Source organism: Pteropus vampyrus, unplaced genomic scaffold, assembly GCF_000151845.1.
Source record: "Pteropus vampyrus isolate Shadow unplaced genomic scaffold, Pvam_2.0 Scaffold48, whole genome shotgun sequence".
Classification (NCBI taxonomy): domain Eukaryota; kingdom Metazoa; phylum Chordata; class Mammalia; order Chiroptera; family Pteropodidae; genus Pteropus; species Pteropus vampyrus.
In genome coordinates, this window is record NW_011888829.1 from 5,736,193 (window position 1) to 5,751,816 (window position 15,624).

The 15,624-nt window shown below is 39.2% G+C and overlaps 1 protein-coding gene across 1 annotated transcript in view; it reads right to left on the reverse strand.

Moving 5' to 3' along the window:
• The window catches only part of EXOC4 (exocyst complex component 4), a 675,009-nt gene that overhangs the window by 34,131 nt on the left and 625,254 nt on the right, over positions 1–15,624 (reverse strand). The window contains exon 17 of the mRNA XM_011359538.2: positions 14,429–14,588. Within this exon, the coding sequence (XP_011357840.1) occupies positions 14,429–14,588 (160 nt within the window). The remainder of the gene's footprint in view (positions 1–14,428; positions 14,589–15,624) is intronic.

Below are 15,624 nucleotides of genomic sequence, written 5' to 3' on the forward strand. Positions count from 1 at the left end.
TCTTCTTGAAATACTAATATATTACATTGTCACGAGCTATACAGCACAGTAGCTAAAATGCAGATAGACCTGGCTTTGAATCATGGTTCTGTCATTTACTAGTTGTGCAGACCTTGGGTTACTTAATCATTCAGAGACTCAATCTTCCCATTTGTAAAATGAAAATGCTAATCCCTGAGCGCCTTGACTTATTCTAAGGATTAAATAAGATAATGTTTGGAAATCACATAAGTAGATTGCCTTATACAAAGTAGGTACTCAATACATAGTAGTAATTAGTAATAATATTAACAATAATAGTAATATTTATTTTAAGCACTTGTTACTCTCTAGTCTTACTTATATGTGTAAAAATGAAATGCCAGAATTACAGAGAGAAAAACTTCATGATGCAGCATGAAAAGAAAACGAGGGGTTACAGTTAATTAGATATTCTGGCTTATAGTGAGATATATTGTCATCAAGTTTTACAAGACAGAACACAGTAAAACATATATAATGCTGAAACTATAGTAAAAGCAGTAGTATTCTTTGATGATGGACAGAATCTTCTAGTCTCAGGGTCAAACATCATGAACCCCAATTATCATTGCAATGAAAAAGCACAGACGTCCCAGTCAGTATGCTTTTCCATACAGATGAATTATTGAAAACAATTCTTACTGTTCTTCTGTTTGGTTCTAAATATAAACAATAGTTCAAAGAAAGAGATGAACTGGAGGGAAAACACCGACTTCTGGTTGTAAGGGCGTGGACAGCATGATCTAGGAGATGGAGCAAATCTCTAACGTTAGAACTTAATAACAGCTCACTGATCAGGAATGGACAACGCAGATCAGACAGAAGAACTTAACATTAATACTAATTATCTGAGTTAAAAAGAAATGTGAACACGCACAGTTCATATTTTTAGGGGTGAGGCAGCCTTAGTGCCAACGGCAGGAGACCTGTGTGCGATGCTACGTCATGCTGGCTAGCGTCTGGCCGGTATAAAGTTCTCGCTATTGTTATCTGCCTGGGTGAGGATTCCTTTTAAGGTAGCTGCAAAAAAGGACATTTCTCTTTCATTCTATGGGTGAGCTGCAGGTATTATCCAAGCAGATCCATGTAGGTCCTACTGGAAGAAAGAGATGCCAGGAAAGGAGCTGTAGGTTTTAGTGGAAAACTCTGTGTGTGTTCATTTAAAAATGGGAAAGGAGCTATTAGAGGCTCGTTGGCTTCAGGGCCCATAACTTAAACATATGCTATTGGTGAGGAGCCTTGAAATGCCTAAGAGCATACTCTTTCCCTCTGCATGACAAACAGTAAATATTTAAGGCTCATTAGAGAAACTGGCAAATAGCTGATAGCCAATAGCTACGAAATTTAACTAAGGCAATCAGCTCCCTGGCAGACAGATGCTTCCCTTGTTCAAATGTTAGTTATGTGTCATTATCATTTCCATACTTTCATCCCTGGAGAACCAGGAAATCAAGAAATGAAGGGGAAAAAAAAAAAAAGCAAAATTTCTGAAAACTGAAAAAGAAAAATTCTCCCATGCTATATAATTAAAGTTAACAAAAGAAACAGACCCACTGCCACATACATGGAGCGGAGAGAAGCTGAAACTTCAAATGACTGATTTATCACAGCGAGTAATTACTTTATGTTTTTTACAAACATTTGAAACCTATTATTACTTTCACAGTGGCACACATCAACAGAAGGCTGTCACCTAAGGGAGAAATGGGGAACTGGGCTGTAATTAATTTCTGGTCGAATATATCACAAGGCCTTTAATGTTGTCAATAAAATGCTCTAGCAACTAAAAATCCCCAACCTCTCCCTCCCTCCTCTGTCCCCAGTACCCCAAAATGTATAATCAGCATCTTTGCGGATCAGACTGCCTCAAGGAGAATGCGATGCAGTCTGAAAGCGGGCTGCAAAGTTGAGGCCATCGATCCACTCCTTCCCCGGACCTGGGTACAAAGAGGACCAGTCACTCAAGGGCTGGTCCTCCTCCCCTCCCCCTATCTGTCTTCTTCCTCCTCTGACTCCATCTCCAACCCAGAAAAACAGAAGTTGTGCAGTCCTTTGGAGGAACTGAATGAAACATGTCGATGCAAGGCAATGGAAATCTTTACAGCAGCAACCGAAGCCTCTATCTTTAAAGGTTAGAACACAAAGATGAAGAATGCCTCGAGGAAAAAGTGAAATGCTGATCTGAATAAAACCTTTCCATCAACTGGAAAACCACAGCATAGCAACGGAGATGAAGAGCTACAGCAGATGTGACATTTATATTTTTGAGTACCTACATGTTTATTTTTTGAATTACTATTCAGAGCCTTATAAGACCTTTATAGGTCATGTAAGAGCAGTAGCCGGCTTCAATCTCTGTCTGCCTGTCTTACTCTCCAGTACCTGGTGAGAAATGCTACAGCCACGATCTTAACCACGTAAAGAAACAGGCCTGGATTCCTTCCTTCTGTTAGATAGCTAGTCAGACATGAGTGACAGGGGGGACAAAGGAATAGGGGCTCAGTCTAGAGACCTCCCAAAGAACACCTCAATGGTAGTAGAATTCGGAGTTCATACATGCGCACCAGGCAAAGAGTTATATAGCGGCCAAGTGTCAATCAAAATGACCTCATGTGCCAATAGCCTAGATCTGCCTTGGAACCACCCATCACAGCCCAAATATAATGCAGACCTTTCCACTTCTGGGCCTTTTCCTTTTGTGGCCTTTTGTCCTTTTTGTTGTTGGCTATTGTGGTTACGGTGATCTGTTACAGCTCTTCACTGTAACCACATGCCTCCTTGGGGCATGCTTTGTCTTTCTAAAACATACTTTTAATAAATCTTTTCTAAATCTTACTGACCTGTGATTCTTCACTGCATTGATGAGGAAGAACCGTGGAAAAAATGCTAATTCCGCGCTGCCGCCATTCTCTCTCCCCCTTCCCCGACTGGCCCCAAGGGCAACGCCTCCTCATCCATTCATACATGCATGCATCTGTTTATCCAGGGCACGAATACTAAAGTGCCTGTTATTACTGTATACCTCAGAGATATTTATCTTTATGGAACTGGATTAAAGTTAATTTCCTTCCTTTGGAAAAAAACTAGGGGTTGAGGTGGAGCTTTCGACCTCTGGACCCCATATCTCTGGCTCTACGTCGTGGAACTCTGGGCAAGTCACGTCTGCAAGAGACCCCGGAGTCGATCTTCTTGCTGAACCCTTTATTTTGTAGATGAGTAAAGGTCAGCCAAGAGAGCTGAAGTGACTTGCCCAAGTTTAATGCCATTATGAGTTGAATTTGCTTACTGGCCACCCACTAGATAAATGAAATACTATGTAGTTCACCCCTAAATTTCCAAGAACACGACTGGACTCTGCCTCAAAATAAAAATGGTGACTGCTTTGAGGGGTAGTTTTAATAATGGTTCCAGTTAATCCAGGAAAGTGCTTTCAGGTTATTTTTACTATCTGTAGGAGGTGGGGGGCGGGGCGGGGCGGGGAGAGACTTTCTGAAGGAGAATAAGAGTCTGAGAGAAAAATGGCCTGAATATTTTATGAGTCGCAAAGAACATGGGGTTAGGCCAGTATTTCTCCAAGAGCGTCTAAGAAAAACCCACATCAGGAGCCCCTGGGCACTTGTTAAATAAAGTGCAGATGCTCGGGCCCCACCCTCGACCTTCTAAATCAGATTTTTTAGAGATGGAATCAAAGAATTGCACTTAAAACAAGTTCCCTAGGAAATCCTTGTACCCTTTAGCTTCGGAGAACCACCTGATAAATCTGTTTGGTGTTTTAAGAGGACAGGGGGATGTATTGGGATTAATGATTGAGTTCACCAGTGGTGTGAATCATGTGCCAGTTCTAATCTGTGGCGTGGTTCCCAGAGAGTGGTGTGGGGTGTCAAATTCTATTGCTCCAAGGCAGTTGCTTGGAAGGTGGGCAGAAAACCTACAAGCAGCACAGAGAACCTAATGGCTCAGCAAAATCGGCCCCAATGGTTTTGGCATATGAGAGATCTGCAGAGCTATCTACAGTGAAACTGCTAATTAAAGTTAACTAAAGCTGCCAGAGACCAGAGCTTGATGGAAATCAAGCAGGAAAGACAAGAGAAAAAATAAAGGAAACAAATACTTGAGAGTTAAGTGCCTAATTGAAAAATGAAATCGCATTTTAATTAAACAAAGTAAAACAGAGACCCAATATTTATAAAACGACAGCCCTGATTTTATATGGTTAACAACATGCAGAGCATTTGGGGTTGGACTGAACTAAGTTTGAATCCTGACTCTTACTAATATGTAAACAGGCACTTCAGCTGGGTGTTGACCACTGGGATCACGGCGGTTGTCTGGTCTCCCTTTGGCATGTTGAATTTGTTCTATTTAAACTGGCAAAGGTTTGTTAAGCAAAGCCGGAGGTGGGAATGGAGAGAAGGGCTTTCTGTATACAATGGGACAAGAAAAAGGGTGAGGGAGGAGCTGGGAGGAAGTGTGGCCTTGATGTGGTTTCTAAGGAGCTGTAGCTCTGTTTTCACGGCTGTAACAACTGTGCCTGTTTCTTACTTTTAAGCGTCAAAACTAAACATTATATCCTTATTTAGAAAACAAGAAAGGTCAGCTTCCGGCCTCAAGTTTTTCAGTAAGAACTCTAAGAGAGTCAGTAAATAAATGATCACTCTGGGCTTTAGTCACAGAACAAGCTTAATATCTTTTTAGTACAATACAACACTTTGCCGGCAGAAAATGGCTTCACTGGGTGAATTAATTTAATTTCCTGACTCTGATGACTACGGAGGTACTGCACAGGATATAAATAGTCCAATTTGATGAGAGATTTTGGACAAGTCACTTCTGATTTCCATTCCCTAGGATCTTTATTGGAAATAATAGCACCTGTCACCTACACTAATCCCTGAATCATTCCAGTGGCAGCATACGTGCTACAAAGGGAAGCCTGCCGTTGTTGGCCAGTAACCCCTAAATTATACGTTGACACTATATATGTACAAGGTCTGGTAGTATTAACTGAGCATAACCAAAATAAATCTTACTTAATCAAAGCCTCACACATGAGATATGTTTATGAAAAATCAAACACAAATACTAACAGGTATTTTTTTGAGAGCATTATAACTACTCATTGCTTTGGGGTACTTCTTTGGGGGGGGATATACAAACCAACAGGCGTACACACCTGCCTTCAAAGAGTCCTAATTAAACAATTAATTAGAGACCAATTAATTGTTAGAACCATTAGTTCTAACCTACTATAAGTACAATTAATATAAAAAGATCAGAAGAAAGTGAGATGGTCAGAAACTGGGTAGCAAAGTCAAATGAAGGTTTAATTAAGGAGATGTAATAGTATTTAAATCTACTTATATAAAGATCTTTAAATTTTCCCCTCAGAGATTGAGCCATACAAACTTCTGTTTTATTATTAAACTTTATTAACTGGCACAGTTCCTTCTACCAAGCAGCAAAAGCTATTTAACCTATTGTGTTTTTCAGTTTACTCTAGGCCCCCAAGAAAGTCAGGGCTACCTTTGCATCACCATCAAATCTAAGAGCTATAACAGAATTTTGGGGGGCATCATCATTAAAAGAATTTGGGTAGCAGAGTAACCTCTCCTACAAAGTTAATCACAAATCCACATGGTTAATAATCTGGAGTCAAAAACCTGGAGTATTACAGGGAAAGGCTGGAAAATGGGTAGGTTACCCCAGAATTGAAAAGACAAATAAGAACAATGGCAGACAAAAGCTGGGAAAACAGAGAAAAAGGTGTGAAAATATTTTAGATTTTTTTTTAGACACAAAATTGCTTTTTTAGCAAGGCACTCAAAGAAAATTTTATTTGATGGGTAAGGGCATTTCAGCCAAGTCGCCTCTGAAGCCTAATTCAGGGGCATTCTTTAGGAGACGGAGGAGACCACAGATGTTCATTTGTCTGGATGTCCGTGGGCGTTTCCAGCAGATGGCAGCATATCACTGCTAATCCCTCTCTACCACACTACACTCTGGGCACTGCAAACAGGAAAACCTATAACCTTTCCTGCAGAAAACCAAAGTAATGATCCTGGAATGATAGGTTTGTAGGAAATAAGTCTACCTAAACAGCTACCTGGAAGGAATTCAACATTCTCAGCCATGCCAGAGATCATTCTCGGCCTTAGTGAAAGTACAAGGTCAAGGACAAAGCAGAGGTCGGAACTGATAATATTTAGCTTCTAGGCTGCCTTTGTCATTCACTCTGTCACCTTGACAAGGCACTTAAACAGTTTACTTCAAAGAGGAGCTGAAGAAGTTACAATGTAAAGATGTTTTAATTTACTGGGAAGTAAGATGTCATATCAATTTATGGGAAATTACCATTTCAGTGCGGGCGGCACTTTCATGCTCCGATCCCTCCCGGCCCTTGTACCATGGGAATTCCTTCCCTATCCTCTTCGGGGTTCCTCTTCCTTCTCATGCCCTAGACATGTTGGTGTTACCCAGGGGACTGCTCTCCATCCAGAGTGTATATTTCCTCTAATGTTTTTAAACAACAACTCTATGCTGATGATTCCCAATTCTGTTTGTTCAGGCCAGGCCTCTCCCCAAAGCTTCTTTCTTACAATATCCCGTTGCACATTAGACATGTCCGCTTGAGACATCACAGGCATCTTGCACTCATCATGTCCACTGATGACCTTACCTCCATCACACCTACTCTTCCCTCCTCCTGCAGGCTTATCTTATTTGATGGTCTGTGACCCAGCTAGTTATCCATGTCAGAAAGTGGAGGGTCAGCCTTGATTTTTCTTTTTCTTTACCTTTACTATTCAATCACTCTCTAAATCCTGCTGATTTTATCTCCTTCTTACTTCTCAAATCTGTCTCCTCCATCCCCACCAGCATGGACCTAGTTCAGGCCCTAAATGTCTCTCTTAACAGTCACCTTCCAATTGGTCTGCAAGGCTACCAGTTTTATCGCTCTCTAATCCATTTCCTACACGGCGCTGAAACAGTGTACTCAGAATACAAATCTGACTGCCTCGTTTTTCTGTGTAAAAGCCCTCAGTCACTGACAGGGTAAAGTCCAAACACCTTAACGTTATCACCCACGAGTATTTACTGCATGCCTACTACATGCCAGGTACTGCTCTAGGCCCTGTGGCTATAGAAGTGATAGTCTTTGCCTAATGAAGCTCACATTCTACTTCCAGTAGGGCTGACAAACTGTTTCCAAAAGCACCTGCTCCATTTAATATTCCTACAAGCAATGCAGGAGGGTTCCAGTTTCTCCACATCCTCTCCAACATTTGGATTATAGGGTTATAGCAATCCTAGTGGGAGCAATGTGGTAGCTCACTGTGGCTCTGATTTGCAATTACCTAATAGTGAATGATGGTGAGTATCTTCTCATGTGTGTATTGGCCATCTATATATCTTCTTTGGAAAAATGTCTATTCAGATCTTGTGCCTATTTTTTAATTAATAGATTCCCCCCCCTCAATAATTTTACAAATTATTGAGAAAAATTGAGAAGATAGTACAGAGATTTCCTACATAACTTACATTGTTTTACTGTTTTTAACATCTTATATTAATATGGTAAATTTATCAAAACTAATGAACCAATATTGATATATTATTATTAACTACAGTCCATAGTTTATTTGCATTTCCTTAGTTTTTACCTATTGTCCTTTTTCTGTTCTAAGATCCCATCCAATTATCACATTACATATAGTAGTCATGTCTTCTTAGGCTCCTTTTGGTTATGACAGTTTCTCAGGTTTTCCTTGTTTTTAATGACCTTGACGGCTTTGAGGGGTACTGGTCAGTATTGTGTAGAATCTTCCTCTCTTGAAATCTGATGTTTTTCTCATGATTAAATGAGGGTTGTGGGTTTTAGGGAAGAAGATCACTTAAGTAAAGTGTAATTTTTATCCCCTCATACCAAGTGTACATCTGTCAATATGATTTATGTATGTTGATGTTAACCTTGATCACCTGACAAATGTAGTTTGTCAGATTTCTCTGCGATAAAGTTACTTTCCTCATCCTGTATGTGTTCTTTGGAAAGAAGTCACTATGTGCAGCCTAAACTTAAGAAGTGGGGAGAGTTAGGATTCCCTTCCTTTAGGGTAGAGTAGCTACATGAATTATTTGGAATTCTTCTGCACAGGATATGGTGTCTTCTTTCTTCTCATTAACATATTCAATTACTTAGTTACATCAGCATGGATTCATCGATATTTATTTTATACTTTGGGTTATAATCCAATGTTACTTTATCTAATTTTCTGCTCAAATTGTCTGACCTTGGCCATTGGGAGTTCTTTCAGTTGGTTCCTCTGCCCCTCTGACCCATCCCCATCAACGTGTTCTCTGTGTGTGTGTTTTTAGTGCTTCCTTACTTTCTGGTACAAGATGTTCCAGGCTCCTCTTGCATGTTTCCTGCACCGGTCATGGAATTATCCATTTCTCCTAGGAGCTCTGGTTGCTTTTATTGGAGAACAGAATTAGAAACCAAGATCTGGATACTTGGTGTGCTTGTTTCTATCGGGGTGCCTTTACTTGTTTTTTATTTATTTATTTTTTTAATTTGGGTTATTTGCCTCTGTATTATTGAGTTGAAAGAGTTATTTATATATTCTAAATACAAATTCCTTTATCAGATATATGATATGCAAATATTTTCTCCCATTCTACTGGCTGTCTTTTGACTTTCTAATTCAACCTCTCGTTGAGTTAAACAAATATGGTATATCGTACTTCTCCATATAAACCTAGGTTCAGAGGAGGTATTTCAGGCAAGATTTTTTCTCCTTTGATCCCCAGGGTACAAATGGTTCATTCTCTACCACTGAGATCTTTCTGTTGGAACACAGCAAATGTTCCTATGTATGGACAATATACATAGGAAACGCAGGGCTTCACTAGTTAAATGAACATATATAAAACAGCTCCAAAGCTAACTTTGAGTTACTGGAATGGGGGTTGGGCAAGGGAGGGGTGGGGCACCTAAGAGCAGACACTGCCCATCATTAAAAAGGAAACCTTACAGCTAGTATCCTTTTAGAGGGATCACAATCCTGCTTACTGATGGGAAACATACGATGAGTACCTAAGCTGGGAAGCACTGGGCTTTCTTAATGACCATCCAATGAGAAAAAAGAAGCTGCCAATTTGATTTTATATATCACATGAGAAACATTCTACTTGTATTCCCTACCAGGTAACTGAGGAGTGAGAAGCCTGTTCCCAAATACATTTAAAGCTTGTTCATATACTAGGCAAATTGTGTAGGGAAGATAAAGGAATGAAAACCGAAGCATTGCAGGCTTTTTGTGAGGCCTACCAGCAGCCAGTTCTCTGTCCTGAGCTAATTTAATCTCAGCAGCATTTGACACAGATGAAGATAAACACTTAAAACACTTACTTCACTTCTTTCTGGGACACAGCCTCTCCTGGTTATCTTTCTACTTTATAGGTTGCTCCCTTTCTACTTTATAGGTTGCTCCCTTTTTGCTGATTCCTCAATAATCCAACATCTAAACAGTGGAGTACCCAGGCTCAATTCTCGGACAGCTTCTCTTTCTTTCTTTACTCGTGGCCTTGTTGAGCTCTCTCTCACCTTCACTCTGTCTCATAGCCTTAAATCCCACCTATATGCTGATGATTCCCAACCTCCTATTTCCAGCCGAGATCTCTTTTCTGAACTCTAGATTTGTAAATCCGGCTCTCTCTTCTTTATCTCTATTCAGATGTCTAACACACATCTTAAATTTAGCATGTCCAAACCCAAACTCTTGATATCTCCTCCCTATTGGCCCCATTGCCCCTCCCCAATAAACTCAACCTGTCTTTCCAAGTGTCTGGCTCGTTTTCGTTTCAGTAAATAAAAACTCTATCCTGTGAATTGCTCACAGCAAAAAACCTCGAGTCATTAGTTCACTTCCAATCTCTCAGGATATCCTGTCAGCTGTACTATAAAAATAAATCCTAATCTGACCACTTCTCATCCTCTCCACCGCTACCATCTTGGTTTGAAACACCACTATCTTTCACCTAGATTATTGCAATAGTTTTCTAACAGCTCTGTCTGCTTTTGCCCTTGCCTATGACCTCCTATTCCCAATCGTCTATTTTCAACAGAGCAGCCAGTGATTATTTTACAATATAAGGCAAATTATGGCACGTTTTTGTTCCAAACTCTAAGAGTTTCCTAACTCACTCAGAGTAAAAGCCAATGTCATTATAACGGTCTTCAAGATCTCAGCTTCTTAGATTAAACCTCTGACCTCATATCTTATTCTTCCCCTTGCTCGTTCACTTCAGCCATACTGGCCTTTCTGCGGTTCTTCAAATGCCAAGCGTACTCCTCCCTCTGGTTTCCTACTGTTAGATTCCCTATCCTGATATGTTTTTCCTCTACATAGCCACGTGGTTTGCTTTCACTCTTCCTTTAGGTTTGTCCTCAAATATTACCATTTTTTTAAGGAATTCCATGAACACCCTAAAATTGTACATTTCATTATACCCTGGCATACTCAATTCTCCTTCCCACGTCTGTTTTTTTTTTTTTTTTTTTAACCATGGCATACATATGTTTTACTTATTAGTTTGTCTGTCTTGCCCCAGAATATTGTAAATTCCATGAGGGCAAGATCTACAGAGAATGCATACTCAGTAAATAGTTGTTGACTAACTGAGTGAACAGAAGCGTAAGGAAGCTTTCTTACGTGTTAGAACTTCTCCCCTTACCACTTCCTGAACCTTAGCTTTAATTTCCTTAGGTTTGTCAGATTTTAGAATAGGTGACATTGTCTAAAGACAGCCAAAATTAGAAGAAAAGCAAAGAGAGATGAAGGCTTGAAGAAGAAAAGCAGAAAACAGAGGTGACGGGAGAGAGAAAAGAGAAAAGAGAAGCGATGGTAATGGGAGAGGCAGATCCACAGGGAAAATGGAAGGGGAGGGAAGAACTAGGAAGAAAACTTTGGGATATTCTTTTTGGGTAATGGCTTCACTTAGGCTACTAAGACTGCCAGGTCCACCTTGGGGACTTCAGTGCCCATTCAGACTTCTCCTGTTACATACTCTGCTTGGACTCTGCCCCAGTGACTCGATTCTGGAGAAGCCTAAGACGGCTCAGGGTAAGGTGATCCCTGATGAAAGGTACCATTGCAAAGCTCCTCCACTTTCTAGTTAACCTGCAGTCATTTTCCGGAACAAAGTTGTTTTTGTTTGTTTGTTTGTTTTTTAGTGTGAAAATTAACAGTGGGGTCAAAAGGGTCAAAACCACAGCAGCAGAGATCATTACCAGAGGTGACAGGGTCTCTCTGTAATTTTGGTGATCATAAAGGTCATCTTAATCCTTTGCTCACCTAAGATTTATCTTCCTATTAGAGATGAGAGTATCGGGTGCGTATACAAAGAGACAGACAATAATACCATAAGCAGAAGAATCAACGTAAATGGAATTGCTCCAGAACCCTCATGTTCTTTCTTTATTATGGAAAGGGTGTTTATTTTCCACTGGCCAGGGAGGCCACGGAACTGAAAAACTACAAGAGCCTTGCAACTTCTTGTTAAATAAGTTTTCTGACACATGGCAACTAGTGATTAATTACTGTGTTAGAAGATAACGTTCCTGTAGAGATTTGCTGGAAATACAGATGCTGTCCATGCTTGATTAGACATTGCTTAAGGAATGCTGAGGCACACGGCTCCAGTCTATTATTTCTGGCTATTTTGGTATCGCTGTTATATTTACTTTACATAGCTTCAAATTCAGTAGAATTGATGGAGCCCATTTCGCAAAACCTGTTCCTAACAAAAATAAGAACAGAAAAAAAAAATAAGGCTATGAAGTTGGCCTATGTACGTGTGTATGTATGAGAGCAAGAGAAAATGAGGGAGAAAGAGTCTAGAAAGAGTATGGATAAATTATTCCTTTTTGTAACACTTTCTTTTCTACAAAGAAAGAACTACAAAGGATAGCCTCAGTTTCTCACAAGCTTAGGAGAAAACTGATCCTTGTCAGCTGATTAAAATGTTCAGGGCCTTAAAGGTAAACTAAATCTTGTCATCATCCAAGCCCTTCGCCGACACCAAAAGAAGCCCTAATTTGATATTTATTCATTCATCCAGTACACATGATGAGAACTTACTCTGGTCCAGGCACTGAGGAAACAGACAGGAACAGTCTCAGCCTTTTGGAGCTTACAGTATAGTAAGGAGATATCTTCTGAGCCATGATCAGAAGAACTGAGTCACCCAGCGCTGCATGTTTATGCTAGCCTATTTCCCGTTGGAATCCACTAAGAGTAAAGAGTAACACTAGTAGCACCTGGCCCAAGTGGTCACATTTCAGCTCATACACACTTCCTTGAATATCATTTACAAATCCAACTGTGAAACCCATGACTTAGTTGCCATCCAATTATTTCCTGAAGAAACGCTTCGTTGGCACACAACCCACCAATGCCAACCTCAATACCGCCCAGTCAACAGTTCATTATTCAGATGCATGTTTTTTTAGTATGTGTCTGTGTCTCATACAATCTGCCAAAAACTGTGTTAATTTACTTATTTCAGCTAAGTAAAAAAAATCATTTAAAGAAGGATGATTGAATTTAGGAAATTATATTCCTCAGAGAATTAGTAATGCTTCTCTATATCCCTCAGGCCTCCATGTTCTTAAGTTCCCCTTGTCAATGTTATTATGAGACTAATTCAATAATGAGATCATTCCCCATAAGAGCGACCAAATAAATGCAACATTCAGTCACACCTGGTTTCTCTAATCTGAGCAAGAAAGGCTTTCCATCAAATTCAGCCTAACATAGGGAATTTAATGAACACACACACACACACACACACACACACACACACACACACACACACACGTAGGAAAAAATAAGACAGGGAAGAGGGGACAGAAAAGCAGAAAACCAGGGTAGCAATGGAACAACTGAAGTGATAGACTGGAGAAGGTTGAACATGACGATGTATGGTTATATGACTCTAAAACCACGATCCTAGCACATACACTTTAATAACTGTCAAAGTAACATAATACTTCATTCTTCCCTTAAACGCCTCAAGAATTCTTTCAAATTTTCTCGAATTTTCAAGGAATCAAAATAGCAAGCAAAAAGACACAGAAATACTAAATATTGGGCAGGAGCATTCTGGATTATTAAAAACAAATAACTTTCTGGGCATAAAAAAGTTTCTGGAATAATTCACCTAGATATAAATTTAGCAATAAAGCATGGAGATACCATAATCATCTATCCTCTTAATCAACTATCCTCTTCAAAACTGTTTAAGCTTTCATTAAAGCGCCAAAGGTCTGATGATTTATGTAAGATATAGTGTTGAGATCACATGAAGAGAGACTAAAATTAACTCTCAAATTTGAAAATGTGTGTTGTATAAAAAATTAAAAATTGAGATCAGCAAACTTAGAAAAGGGAAAATGAAAGTGTTGTTTAAAAGAACCTTTCGTTACACAAAGGGGAGCATGGATAGTGAAACCCAGTGAAAACAGGAAGAGCAGATGGGTTTCAATAGAGACAAGATACAAGAGATGAGCAAATAGAGGTTCATGTAAAAATACATTCAACAGGTGTTCTTTATAATGAGAGAAAAAAATGAAAAAAATCCAAATGTCTATAAATTGTCAAATGATTACATAAATTATGGTTCATTTATACCATGGAATTAAAAAGTAATATTTTCAGGCATTAAATAATATTTGCAAGGAACATTAATGGATATGGGAAAGATCATATATTCAAAGAATATTATTGATATGGGAAAATGCAATTAAGTGACTATAAGACTACATTAACATAGTTTTAATTTTGTAAAAAGAGAAATCACATGTGTGCGCATATATGAAAACTTACCTATACTCACAGAACACGCACGAAAACCAGTAGAAAATTTACCAAACATCAATCTCTAGATTGAAAGTTTATGAGTAATGTTTATATTCTTCTTTGTATTTTATATTACATATTTTATGCCAATAAACATATATTACTTTCATAAGTTACTGGAGTTTTGTAGTAAAAAGAACTTAGGATAGACAATAGGAAAAATTACCTAAGAGATATTAAACATCCAATAGCATTTTACAGCATTTCCTTCTCTATGACTAAAGAACTATTTGTTTCATTTTTCCCTTTTTTTGAAATTGAAATATAATTGACATATAACATTATATTAGTTTTAGTTGTATACCATAATTATTCGCTATATGTATACATTGAAAAATAATCACCACAGTAAGTTTAATTAACATCTATCACTCGTTTTTTTTTTTAAACTAACTTTTAAGAACAAAGAGTCCATTTTTAAAAATGACTTTATAAGCAATGAGGTCTTGGCTTTGGTACAAGGAACCAAACTCAATCTTCCCTCTTACCTTGCAAAGTCCAGGTCTGCCTCCCGCGACATGGTGATATTGGTCAAATTTTGCTGAAGAACAAAGATGTTCCTACACATTTTCTTGATGCCAGACTCACTGATGCGCCTGAAGTACTGGGCACCGTTAATGAGGATGCAGGAGATCAAGTGTCCGAGGCCTGAGGGATCAGCACAGCGCAGTGAAGGGAAAAGAGGAAACTGATCAGTGCCATCCTGCATAAGTGGACACACAGGATTTCTCTCTTCTAACCCTCCACAAATTTAAATGACCAAAGAATACACATCTCTGATGTTGCACCAGCTGATCTCAAAACGTTTTCAGAGTATTTATACATTGCCCTAGTACTTACCAAATGGGGACACTTTGCTGGCAACAAGATCTAGCCTATCTACAGCTCCAGCATTGCCATATATACCTAAAGCCACCAGGCCAGGGCTTAGAGAATATACCAGGTTGTTATAAACTATTAGAGTGCATAGGAACTCTTATTTTTCCGTTACAGGTATTTTGGGAGCAGAGAAGAACACATGTAAATACAATGATCTGTTTGGCTTCCTCTTCCTCCCACAAAACAGATAGAGTACTTTTAGCTCAAAAGTTGACTGGGAACCTACATAAGCAGAAGTAAATCAATAAGAAATTGGGCTACTAGCATCGATGCTAGCACACCTCAACACTGACAATGGAATTCTAAACAGTAATTGGAGAGAACGCAATCAGACAAAATGCCAAAGAAAAGGAGATCATGCATTAACTGTTGAGTTTCCATGAGACACCTACGGACATTTCTGGGGTCTCATAAGTGGTTTGTTCTCACATCCTACGGGCTGTCTTAAGGTCTATGAAATTTGGCAAAGAGCAGGTCAGTACATCAACTACAAGGTCCCATTTAGCACATCCTATGGAATCAGGCTGGAGAAGCAGTAGTTCAGAACAACCTGAGGCACATATGGGTTACCATTTTTCAAAGCTAGATTTATCTTCCTTCTGAATAATTATGGAATTAAGTAAATTTATCTTCCTTCTTTTCCCCTTATTCATGCAAAGCTGGACTCTAACAAGCCATTCCCCCAAAACTCTAAAGCTAGTCTGACTAGTCACAAGCGGTCTACTATTTTTGCTATTTTCCTCTTCCAAACTCATAGTCTCTCCATGGTGACTCTTTATGGTTCAGATCAGAGCTCAGGGCACAT